The sequence below is a fragment of the Mus musculus genome, chromosome 1 (assembly GCF_000001635.26).
Source record: "Mus musculus strain C57BL/6J chromosome 1, GRCm38.p6 C57BL/6J".
Taxonomy (NCBI): Eukaryota; Metazoa; Chordata; class Mammalia; order Rodentia; family Muridae; genus Mus; species Mus musculus.
The window spans coordinates 63,466,018-63,479,315 of NC_000067.6; the positions used below are offsets into that span (position 1 = coordinate 63,466,018).

The 13,298-nt window shown below is 40.8% G+C and overlaps 1 protein-coding gene across 3 annotated transcripts in view; it reads left to right on the forward strand.

Annotated features, from left to right (window-relative positions):
• Adam23 (a disintegrin and metallopeptidase domain 23) overlaps window positions 1–13,298 on the forward strand; it is a 150,395-nt gene that overhangs the window by 20,301 nt on the left and 116,796 nt on the right. For all 3 annotated transcript variants that reach the window (XM_006495969.4, XM_006495970.4, NM_011780.3), the window contains exon 3: window positions 11,662–11,738. In XM_006495969.4, coding sequence (XP_006496032.1) covers window positions 11,662–11,738 — 77 coding nt within the window. The remainder of the gene's footprint in view (window positions 1–11,661; window positions 11,739–13,298) is intronic.

Below are 13,298 nucleotides of genomic sequence, written 5' to 3' on the forward strand. Positions count from 1 at the left end.
GTACTTTAATTTAGAGGAATCTCTATGGGTATAAAAATTTTAAAATCCTGCTTCTCAGGTGGCTTCCTCTACCTGTGGAAAGAGCCTTAAACATTGTCTTTTTGTTTTGCAGTCACTTCCTGTTTTATTTGGAATTTATTTGTTGATGGTTGCAAACAGATTTTGAAGATAAGGTTAAAGGAATCTGTGTAAAGGTGGTGTATCTAGAAGAATCTAAATTCACATAGCTCCTGCATATATGAAGTAGGGGTTGTTAACTAAGGGTAGTTTGGGCATATAGACCGTTTGGCAACGCCAAGAGGTGCTTTTTAGTTGTCCCACGCTGAAGATCAGATGCTGGTCTCTTGTGGGTGGAGGCTGGGTTTGTAGATACCCACCCTATTCCCCACCAAAGAGACTTTTAGCTCAAGGTGTCAGGAGGTTGGCGATGAGAAGCCTGGCCAGAGTCCTGTAAACCTATAAGCTAGGAAATAGGGAACTGTCAATGAAACATAGACACATGAGTACCAGAACTTCCCTATAGAATCTGTACATTTTGGACTTTGTAGGGAACTGACTAATTTAGTGTTTATTTAAAAAGAAGGGAGAAAGAATATGCTGTAAAATCTTCATTTAAATGGTGTTTTCCTTTTGTGTGTGTGTAAGAAAAAAGTATTACATTTATTATAAGCCTACTTTTAGAAAACCTCTAAGTAGTTTTTTTCTTTTCTTTTTTTTTTGCTATTTATCAAATATTGATAGCATTGTGCCCTCTGCAATCATTACTAACTGAATATCACCCCAAGTAGTTATTTGCTTATCTCAGGTAATAAAAACCACTTGAAATAACTAGAATTAAAAATAATAAAAAATTGAAAAATTACCTAATTTTCCCCTTATTTGTTGGCATTATTAACTATCTTGAATCATTGTGGTTTAAAAAGAAATGTTCACACAAAATCCCCTTGCTTTCATCTGCAGTCTTAAGTACCAGCCCTGGGAATGGATGCAGGAAGAAGAGCTTTGTATAGTGGAGGCTTTTTTGCTCCTAGATTTCTCAATACAAACTTTGTGTCATTAGTGCCAGTGAGCTAGTGCATACATGCACATGCGCGCGCGCATGCGCGCGCAAGAGAGAGAGAGAGAGACAGAGAGAGAGACAGAGACAGAGAGAGACAGACAAAGACAGACAGAGAGATACAGAGAGGAGTCGGGTGGGAGAAAGACAGACACATAGACAAGTAGAGATCAGAGATCAGAGGACAGTTTTTGGCCGTCTCCTTCCACTGTGGATTAGGAGGTTGAACTCAGGCTTTCCCACTGAGAAATCTCAACAGCCCCTAAAATACAAACCTTGGTGACTAAACTAAATTAGTAAAAGACCTTTAGAAAATGACATTATTTAGTAGAATGTAAACTCTATCTTAATTTCTCCAGCCTAAGTACAGGTCTTTGAGGTAGAAGCTATAGATGGTGAAACAAAATCCATTGAGGATGACTTTCAAAATTCCACAAGTCTGTGACAATGCACGTCAGACTGTAAGGAACAAATTTGAAATATTGAGAGTAATGATAGCATAAGTTCTAAAATATGAAGACGTACTTTCAAAAATGCAAAGGTAAACATTTTATGATTCCTTCAGAATACGGAACAGCCACGAACATTGGCCTGTGGTCTGTCACAGGGCTGAGCCTAGGAGCATGCTTTGGAATTGAGGATTTCCTTTTAGTGGGAGCAGATTTCACGGTCTATACCAGCTCTTGGGCTACAAGATGGCACTTCACTAGTATGCTTGAAAATGTTGATTTTTAAGCCCCTGAGTAGAGTTGCTTTCTGTTGGTTTTTATAGGTTACCCCTCCCCCCATTCACCTTAGTTTTTGACTTAACTCCTAGTTCTGTCACAGAGTATATTTTCTGCTGAATTGATTTCTTTCCTCAGATCTTAAAAAAAATTACTTATTTTTATTTTATGTGTTTGAGTGTTTTGCCTGCATGTATGCCATCTGAACAGCACGTGCATACCTGATGCCCCCAGAGTTCAGTGGATGCCCTGGATCTGGAGCTCTAGATGGCTATGAGCTGTCCTAAGGATGCTGGAATCCTGAGTCCTCTGCAAGAGCATGGAGCGTTCTTAATTCCTGCCATAGCTGCAGCCACACCCAAGTGATTTTTCATAATACATTTTTTGAGAATATAAGATAATGACTTCATTTGCTCCTTCCTGTCTTCTCACCAACCTCTCCTGTGTGTCTACCCCACCTTGCTCTCTTTCAAATCCTGGGCCTTTTTATCTTTAATTATTGGTATGTCTGTGTGTCTGTATTTCTAAATATCTAAGTATATCCTGCTTAGTCCATATAATGAGACTTGAATGTATCCATTTTTAGGGCTGAGCATTTGGAATTTAATAACCGATTAGTGTACTCCTCATCTCCCCCCTCCCCCCACAAGTCCTTTTTATTGGGACCTGTTTTGTATCTCTGAGGTTCATTGAGGTGTTCCTTAATTCCTATGCTGGATCATTGACTTATTTGTTCTTTACTTCTTAGTTTTCTTAGTTCCTTAGTAAACATTCACTAAAGGCTTTCCTTTTCTTAACAGCAAGGCAGGGGGCCTTGTTTCCAGTTGTCCTCTCTGCTTCTCCTCTCGAACCTAATACACATAACAGATGTGCAATGGATGGCGAGGTCCTGAGTTCCCATCTTCTTCCCTAACTCAAGGCGTTTCCTGCTCCCTTTGATTCCTCAGGACAAGTGCTGTGTGGCTCTCAGTGTCCTTTGTGTCACTCATAACTCATATCAATCCTGTGAGCAGCGTCCGTTGACGGCTACCAGAACCCGATGACTTCTGATCAGCTCCACTGCCCACCCAGGTCCAACCCACTGACACTCCTACCTGGATTATTGCCACAACCTCCCTTTGGATCCTTTGCTTCCTTTTTTGTCACCTGACTTCTTGAGTCCATTGTTAACACCATACCCTTGAGTGAATTGTTAAAACGGAAGGCCCGACCTTGTGACTTTATTTCATTCAAAGCACAAGGGAATAATCTCGCCTTGTGTGTGGGCTCCTACACACCTGACCCTCATTACTTCCCATCTTCACTGCTTCAGCTGTTCCCCTTCATCCCTTCCACTGGAATTGGGCTTTCTGCTCTTCCTTGACATATGCAACATTTCTGTGTTAGGGCTTCCACGGGTAGCTGCTGCTTCTGCCTGGAATTCTCAATTGCTAGGTATGTGCATAAGTCAAAACTTTAAATAAGACACTCTTGAGCCTCTTTGACAAGAAACAGGCCCTGGGGTGATTTGAGGAGTGTAGTGACGACACCTGTAGCTTTGTCAAATGGGGAAATCCATCTTTGGCAGGTCTAGTTTGAAAGTTACTCTTGCCATCCAAAGGGGCAGAAAGAAACACATTGGTAATTGTAGACAAGGCCAGAGTGCAGAGCAAAGAACAGAAGCAGCTATTGCCAGACCCGGCAAGTCCAGAGAGCTTCATAATCTAGGAGAGTTCCTGTAGAGAAAAAGAGCAGCTGTACCCCAGTGTTAGGCAGCTTGTGACATGAATCTTGTCCAGACATCTTAGGTAAATAGTTTCACAGTTCAGATGAACTTGGAGCAGTCTCTTAGGCAAAGCTTGGGAAATACATGCAAATAGAAACATGAAGTGTGTGGAAATCTGGTAAGAGTCACTGGGAGGAATGGTAGAGTCACAAGCAAGGGTCTCTAGAAAAAGTGTCTTCTCCAACTTGCTGGGTAGATGCATTTGCTTAGTGCCCTCTTAGCTACTTGTCTTTCGTGTTTTCTCCATGAGGGAGAACTAGAAATGAATATTTGGTCCACACTCTATCATCTATGGTTGGCCAGATGTAATAGTGCTCAGGTGAAGTGTGCAATTACTGAACCCTGATTCTCATTTTGCATCTCAGACTAATTCTTAACTAATCCTCATGTGACCACCGTGAGTTAAGGAGCCTTCTGTCCCGGAGAGATGGTGAAGTTGAAAGGAGCTTACTGAGTCATAGTCACCACTTCAAGGAGTGGAGCAGCAGGCTGGGTCGTTATGGGGTGCTGTCTCCAGCAGGCTAGTTTTCAGGATAGCACTCCCGTTACATACAAGTCACAGACAATAAGTATGAAGCACAATTTATTTTATTTTCAAAGCTTATATCTTGTTCTCCCTACTCCCTTTGCTCTTCATTTCACTCCTCCTTTTCCTTCCTCTCCTCTTCCTTCTCTCCCTCCATCTTCTCCTTCAGGGGCTGGGTATTGAACCTAGGACTTCATGCATTCACAAAAAATGCTCTGCCACTAAACAATACCTCCAGAGTCTCTCCTCTTTTTCTTCCATTGAAATTATTTAGTGGGTATTTAGAATTCTGGCTAAAGAGACAGACAGTATTCTTACTTTAGGACAAAAGAGTTGGAGCGAGAGGCCCTATTTGGAGTTGTACCATTATGTGATTTAGGAACTTATGAGGAGAAGGAAGAAGGTGGGTCATACCGCAGCTACTAGATTAATGCATCAAATTAAATGTTACCATTCAGGAAGGCAGCAGAAAGAAACCGCTTCCATGGCAACTGTTGACATAGTTGGATTCTTACTCGTCTTTCACATACTACAGGAAAGCCTAAGAATACAGCTGTGGTGCCACTGGTGATGCTGTACTCAACTCGGAATAAAATCACTCTGGAGGCTTGCGAGCTTGTCTGTTTTGTTGGCACTGTAAGTTGAATACACAGAAGAGAGTAATTACCAAAGGTTAGAGTGCTGAAGAGATTTAATATTCATGTCCAAAGAGTCTGCCACTGATGTATTCACAGAGCCCTAAAGGGCTGCCGAATGTCCTAAAGGAGTAATTTTTTCATGGTCCCTCTTCCCTCATAGTATTACATGTACCTCCCCATCTTTGACTCCTCTCTAGAGATTGCAAAGAAAGTTTCAGCGCTCATGGATCATGGCGCTTGTTTATTGGAATGTTTGTTTGGATTATTTTTTAATTGCTTCTTTTTGTCTTTTGTTCTCCTGTTTTCTGTATCAGCCTTGGGGTCTCTTTATAGATGGTTGATTTGGAAAGGAGTGCTTGCAGAAGATTGGCCAAAAGTTTCATGGATCTATAAGGCCATGCCTCCCTTTCTCTGTGTCATCACATCAGTAATTGAATACTGGCCACGTTTCTTTCAGACTCCGTTTCTTGGTGAGGTTGGCATAGAGACCAAAGTCAAGCAGTGACCTGCTTCTTTTACTGGGAGATGCTGATCTGTGGCCTGTGACCGGAGTGTGCTTGGCCGATGTATTGGTCTCGTTTCTGTAAAACAAAAGGAGGCAAAAAGGACATGGCTTCAGCTTCCTAGTTTCTGCTAAAGATAGATTGCTTATCAAAATACATTAGCATTTTTGGGTTTATATACATTTATCACATCTATTGATGTCATGAAATACTTTTTGATACATTGTCAATTTTGATTCTCACCACAATCTAAATTGCATTTTAATATCCCAGTATACCCTGTGTTTTGCTTTAAAAGCATGTTTTTGATGCATCTGTTCGTTAGCAAGCATTAGAAACACTTGATAATTTCATCCTATTAAATGCTGGAGCGATGTTAGTTCTATTTGCTGAGACTCCTCGATAAGCTATTGTCACTTATTTCTGCATCCAGAACTATCCCTCTTTAAATTCTAATATGCTTGTCCACACTCCACATCTGATGATTAATCTTGCTTATATTTCCCCTTGATGACAGATAATTTTTTGTTATTATTTAATTGGTACATTATATTTTGTACGCAGTTGTTTTTCATTTCATGTCCCAGATGGTCATCTTCTTAAATGTGAATCTTAATTTTTCTATAACCTTACATTTTCTGCAGTAGCTCATCCATGGTAGATTGCCTCTTCCAACTTGTTAATGGGCTACCTCATAATACTGTGCATTAGAACACAATAGAAGAGCACGTGATGATATTCTCTTCCACGGACTCCCTATTTAAGTGTACCTTGGCAGGAATTGTTCAGCAAATTACCTTAATTTGCAAAACTGCCTTCGTGATCCGTTTGCAGCTGTTTCTCTTCTCAGGAAAATGATTCATATTGTTTCAAAGACACAGCACTTGAACAAGGTCAAAGCATAATCTGTAATGGTAGTGAGTAATAAAAATATAACATTTTCAAATTTTGCCAAATATAAAGGCACATTGGAATTTGCTAGAAGGTAACCAGATACAGTGGGAGGGAATTTTGAGGTAGCTGGCATTTTACCCTTTCTAAAATATTAATATAGTCTTTTTTTCCCCCTCTCCTTTCTCAGTCTATGTTACTCTTTTTTTAAATTATTAAGCCTTTTTCTATGTGACCAAGCTTTTCTAGTAAGTTTCTGTTACCTTATGGTCTAATTTAATCCTCATACATATCCTTGTGGCAAGCTATTGTTATTTATATTTTAATGACTAGGAACTATTGAAGCTTGAAGATTTAAGGACTTCTGACGTGAACTTGGCACTTTTCACTGAACTGAAGAGAATACTTTGCACTCCTCTGATGTGTGACCTTGGACAGAAATGTCCCTAAATCTTCTATCTCTTTAAAAAAAAATTTCTCCCTTATATGAGAAGTAATAAGAACACATATCCTGCCTGCTTTCGGTGCATTCTGGGTAAATATGACAGTGGTTTGAGATGATTGAGACACAAAAAGGGGCTGAGGATGTCAGTTCCAGTTATTTCGATTTTAAAATTATGTCTGTGTTCGTGTGTCTCAGTGTATTTTGTGCACATGAGAGCAATGCCCAAGGAAATCAGAGGGGACATTGAATGCCGGGAGTTGGAATTACCGCGGGCTCTGAGATGACTGATGAGGGTCTGGGAACTGAACCCAAGTTCTCGGTAAGAACAGCAAGTCTCTAACTGCAGAGCATAATCTACAGCCTCTAATAAGTCACCCTTAATGTTTCCCTTGTTACTTGAAGGAATGTCTCCATAAATAACAATATACTTAAGAGAAAACCACTTCCGATTGTCCTCTGCTTCTGACCGCATACGGATGGAGTGGAGCATCACGCCTAAGACACGAGGAGACTGACAACAACAGGCTTTCTGCTGCAGCTTTCTCAATTTTCACCAAATTCTGAAATTAGGTTCTGTAAGTGGGAAAGTGTAGACTTTCTATTTTCCCATTTTAGTTCCAGTGATAGGTACGCTACAGAGAGCTCAACTCCCACAAAAGGCAGAGAATCCTGTGTGAAACACGGTTTCATGTCAAATATGCATGTGCTCAAATGACCGTTTTATATTATATTTTTATAGGTAGTATATATACACATATTTATCTCTATATATTTACATATAGGCATATATATTTTATAGGTGATTCATTTAATTTTTATGTCTACTAACTGTCTGTGAATATAAATCTCAAGAACAGCTCACTGTGCCTCTTCAGCATATGCTGTATGCCTGATCCAGGCTGCCAGGGTTATACCACAGCATTGTGTGACAGTAAAGCTTACAACTGCACCTGGCCTAGGATGGGGACAGGCTTTTAAAGTTGCTTAATATGGTAGCATTAGATGTCATCTACTAGACAAAAAGAAAGAAAGGAAGAAAAAGGCCAAATGAACAAAAGAGTACTTTCAGGCTTCTGAATTGTCTCTCAGCAAAGGCGGGTTGTGTGTATAATTGCTTTTAGTTGTTTTTGTTTATGGAGCGCCTGCAATTTCCCTGGGCCAGATTCTTAGTCAAAAGCAAAGTACCAAAGTGCTGCGGCAACAGCTGTCTCCAGTCCTTCAGGGTGCTAATTCCCAGCCCAGCAATGCGCTCCTCCTTGTGAAATGATGCTTCCTGGCTATAAAACTCTGTGTCCTCCTCCAGTGCCGTTACAGAGAGCATACTTATAAAACCAGGCTGTTTAACACACGTCCTGAAGGGGAAAACAACTGACCTCCTGTGGGGTTCACCAACCCTTCTCTGAAGTAGTCTGAGGACCTCATTTTATACAAACCCCACTGCTTCATTCCTCCTTCAAAAGAGAGGAATAATGCTGGAGGCGGCCTTTGTATTTTCAGCGGTGTGTAGCATCCTGTCAATTCCGAACACTTGTTAGAGCAATCAGAAGGGCTGTGCTGAATTACACAAAACCCTACTCATTTCTGCTCTTCGGCTAATTTCCTATTATTTGGGAGGTGTGTGTGTATAAAACCATACATATATGTGTGCATGTATGTATTTATGTGTGTAAATAAAAATGTATGATTTATCCTCAGTGGCAGGAATTCCGGCCAGCCTCAGTTACTTGGTAAATTTGAGTCTAGCCTGACTGCTTAAGAACCTGTCTCAAAGCTGAGCATGGTGCCACACGACTTCAACCAGCACTTGGCAGGCAGAGACCAGTAGATCTCAGAGTTCTAGGACAGCCAGGGCTGCACAGAAAAACCTTGTCTCAGAAGAACAAACAAACAAACAATCAAACCTGCCTCAAAGATAAAAAAGACATGCATAAATAGACATGAACACAGAGTATGAAGGACTCACTTGGCTTCATTATATTGAATATTTCAAGTTTAAAAAAACCTTAAAACTACATAATTTTGTTAACAAAAATCTCATAAAATGAATGCCATAGCTGATTTCAGAAATTAAAGTCTGTTTATATGTGGTGTCAAGGGCAGCATAGGGGGAAGGGATGATGGGGGAAGAAGCCTCCACCAGCCGTGGCCGAGTGCAGAATCCGTGCTCTGTGCACCGGGGCATCGTGAAGAAGAGTGGGAAGATGCGCAGGGAGCAAGAAAATGGCATCATTTAAAATGGATGCAGCGTATTGAGTGAATTCACAGGGTTTTTGTTTTTTATATGAGCAAAGAAGATCAGTATATGGAAGAAATCTTATTTTATAGAAAAATGTGCAGCCTGCCTGTTAAAAACGAAGTAAGTTAAAATGTTAAAACAAGTGTGTTGATAAAGATAACGAACTAGATTTTTTTTTTAAACCCCTGTGGAAAACAGGCTGTGTTGTTGCTAGTGTGGCTGAACCTCAGTGGTTCTGGAGAGTAATGAGTTCATGTATATGGAGGGTGATGGTGGTGGTGGTGGTGGTGGTGGTGGTGGTGGTGGTGGTGGTGATGGTGATGATGATGGTGGTGATGATGGTGATGGTGGTGATGATGATGGTGATGATGGTGGTGATGGTGATGATGATGGTGGGGATGATGATGATGGTGTGAACCAGATGCTGCTGAGTGAATGCTAGGAATGCACATTTGCAGGAAAGGTGGCCATCTTGGCCCCACATGCACATTTGCCACCATCTGTCACTGAGTGCATCATACAAAGCCTTCCAGTGGGCAGGTCACCTTTCCAGGTCCTTTGACATTTACTCTGCAAGTTACTTGCCTACAGGGCACACATTTTTAAAAACTGAAAAGCCTTCTCCATTTCCACATTCATCCTTCTGATCCTATTTTTGAAAATACATCTCTTGTTCCCCTCATAGGTGGATTCTTTATTTAACTTTTGAAATTTTATTCAAATAGCACTTTGTCAGAGAAGTCTTTCCATGGCTGCTGTCCTGGGTGTGGCTACCTGGACTGTGACTCAGCCTTGGCACTGAGTTCCCTGGGGCCGTGTCTTCTGGCGGCTGCCATCTTTACCCGCAAGGCTTCTTCACAGCACTTCTGCAGCGAACTTCCTGGAAGGACAGAGGGCAAACCCGGTGCCATTTGCTAAATATTGCCACACTGAAGCTTGTCATTTTGACTTGCGATAAATTCCGCGGTAGTCAAATTGTGTAAGTCCAAGCAGTTGCACAAAACAGACGTGCTGTGTTTTCCAGTAGCCGGCCCTACTTTCCAAAAGGATCCTCTTGGTGCTTACATTTGTTTCCTTGCTTATTTGCTAGGCAGGAAGCTTTCCCTGGGTCGATATCAGGTTCTTAGAGTTTATAAGGAAGCTTATTAGGAGGTTTTATGGATCAGACTGGTTAAGCTGTGTTGCCACAAGTGAACAAACAGTTCCCTGTTATATAATATATTTTTATGATGAAAATATGCTTAAGTACTTATATTCTCAGAAAATAATTTTAGATAAAAAGAAAGCTTTTGAAAACCATAGCTGAAAAATCTCTTATTTATTCATCTGTATAAATGTCTTCAAGCAAAAATTGATAGTGTGAGATACAAAATGAATTCATGTAAAGATTATGCGGTTCGTTTTGGCTATATGGATGGTCTACTGCAGTTGAGAGAGACCACACTCGACAAGACAGATGTTTCTTGGTTTTATGTTTAGATGCAAGAATCTCAGACAAGCGTGGTGACCTTATTCTGTTTGGTTTGGATTTTGAAATGGTGGCCGATGGTGTTAGGGTAGCAAGAACCACTTATTGGTTTGTATTTGAAATTTAGTATGTGTTAATTGCCTTTAAAATTCTGTTTACTGAGTTTATTGAGTAACCAGCAGTTGTGGATTGACTGAAGTAAAAACTATAGTCTTATTGATGGTGTTTTTATGGCTGTGGCAAGATAATAGCCTTGACAATAGATGCTTGATGAATTATTTGAAGAGTTGGACAGTTTTGGGGGAGGGATCATTAATCTACAATCACTTGCAAAACTCCTGTGACATGTGCCGTGGTGCTCACTCCTTGGAGGGAGTGGAAGGATGCAAACACCCCACCAGACAGAGGAGGGGTAATAAAGTGTTCCTGTGCTCTGAGGACCAGAGAGTTCTTTCTGAGGGTGTGTGTTATGGAGGACGGGAGGATGAGGACCAGAGAGTTCTTTCTGAGGGTGTGTGTGATGGAGGACGACTGGGGTGCCTTTGGAGGATGGGGGTGGGGAGCATTTAATAAATAATAATAGAAGAGAGGGCTGCGAGGAGCCTGGAATGGCAACAGGGGGACTGGGAATATAAAATCTTTAGAGGATGTTTAAGTTGGCTGCCAGCTACCAGGCAAGGAGCACTTTACCTGTTCTTTGGTGCTCTCACTGCTGTAGGCCTTTGCCTATATCCTTGTCTTTTTCTTTTTTTTAACTTGGTAGAATGACAAAGGAAAGCTTTATGCTGGATAGTATACTTCAACAGTTCTTCGTTGATTTGTTAATTTACGTTATTCAGGGCACTTCTCTGACCTATGTGCATCTCCTAACACCTGCTAAATATGACTCTGGATTATTGTTGGGTTTTGAATGAATGCATCAATTGCAGACTCTTACAAGGGGAGGTAAACATAGTCTTCCCAAGGGGCTACACTTCAAATGCTTTCAGAGGTCAGAAGGCTGTGCCATCACATTTTATTGACCTAGTCTGCTGATAACGTCATGTAGAGAAAGTTCCTGTCCCGCAGAAGAGCAGAGTGCTGATGTGATTTCTCATGCAGGAAACTATTTGGGGTCACAAAACAGTCTAAAGGCAAACTTTAACCTGAGGTCTGTACAATTTATCTCCGTCACTTTGGAGACCCAGCAGGGCTTGCTGCATGCTGCTGCTCCTTGCCACAGAGGCTTTGTTTTGGAGGAACAGTTTTCTCTGCTGCTCACGTGGTGGGTCTTCCAAGCAGAACCAAGATGGCATGCCCAGTCCTTTAAAGAGATGAGTTCATACGTAAAGATGCATTAAAAAGTCTACATAAAAATGCTGGTCCTGTTAAATCTCTCTTAAGGCTCCTCTGTCTTTTTTTCTTTAGGCTGTGCATCTGGCCCAGGCAAGCTTCCAGATCGAAGCTTTCGGCTCCAAGTTCATTCTTGACCTCACACTGAACAAGTAAGTATCTAGCAAATCCTCCAAGGAGGCGGGCACAGGAAAACACTATTTCTAAGGTGCATCAAAACAGTGTCTCTGCTGAAGCAACTGATTTTTTTCTCGTACATTATTTGGCAAAGAATACTTGAAGAAGAGAGGGAAGACTAAATAGTAGGTGCATCTTTATTTTACTTCCCTGAAATAAGACATTTAAGATGTTCCCAAATAGAGAACTTATATATTATGATTCTTAATAACTTCTTACTGAGTTGTTGATTTCAGACTTTTGTACATATATAAGGAATATTCTGATTACTGTAACCTCACCTTTTCTAATCTCTTCCCCACCTCAAATAACCACCCCATCCTATTCCCCTTCAAGTCTCCTTTCCACATTCATATCTTATTTTCTTTTTTTGAGACCCACTGAGTTTAACCAGAATTGGATCTGTGACCATGGAGTTTGAAACGATCCACTGGAGTCTGATGGGCATATCAGTTGGTGCATACCATAGACAATCACCACCTCTCCCTCAGAATCCATCAATAGCCAATAGTTCAGTAAGGAGGGGTGGGCCCTGTGAGCCCCTCTCTGATCTATGATTGACTCTTGAGGGGCCTAGTCTTGCCATATTGTAATTTTAAAAAGAATAAATATTTGAAGTAATGCTAGTTAATTAAGTGCTAACTGTAGTAATTACTATATAAGAAGCATAACAGATTACTGATTGAAGCATAATTAGACTTAAGTCTAGAGATTTATTCCATTTTACTTTTTATAATGCAACACATATGACTTCTGTAGGAAGAAGAAAGCAAGCAATGATTCATGTGTATCTAGTTTGAGAAGGTTCTTTGCTTCATAATTCCACATTGATGTAGATTCTTTGAAACTCTGTACTGATGAAAATTTATCCCACTGTCTCTATGCCTGTGTTTATGTTGATATTTAAATGCTTTTTCCTAAGTTGGGACAATCTATACAGGTGTTCCCGTGCAAAGTGTGAACAAACGCTCTTGTCTTTGGTGAAGGTGGTTTCCCATATGAGTCTCTTTACACTAGGTAGGATTTTTCAGCTCTCATCAATAATTTAAACAGGACTACATTTTATAAGAAATAATTACTTAATGCTACCAGACACTGTAATGCAGGTGACCACAGCCAACATCTGAGGAATCGCAGAAGACTATTAAATTTCTTGTATGCCAAATTCTGTCAGCTCTGCAGAAAAAAGTTGCGGAGTAAGCTTGGGTGCTCCTTACTCAAGTGTTATTGCAGCTTTAAGTCAGAATGAATCAGCAGAACTCAGAATTTCTGTGTTAAAGATATTGCAGGTTTTCTCCTTTGGTTGAGTTCCAGTTCACCATGCTATGTCAGCAGTGTGCCTGCATAAGAGATTGTCTTGCCAAGTCGTCGGCTATGCTGAGTACCAGGATGAGGCTAATTTTAGTTTGTCTCAGTCCTTTCCATATCTGATGCTGCCTGAAGAGGAGGTTGCAGTCAGTACTGCAGTGGACTTTGGAGGGCAGCTCTGCTTACATTGCACCACCACGGCTGCATCAAATGCTGTGTATTCTGAA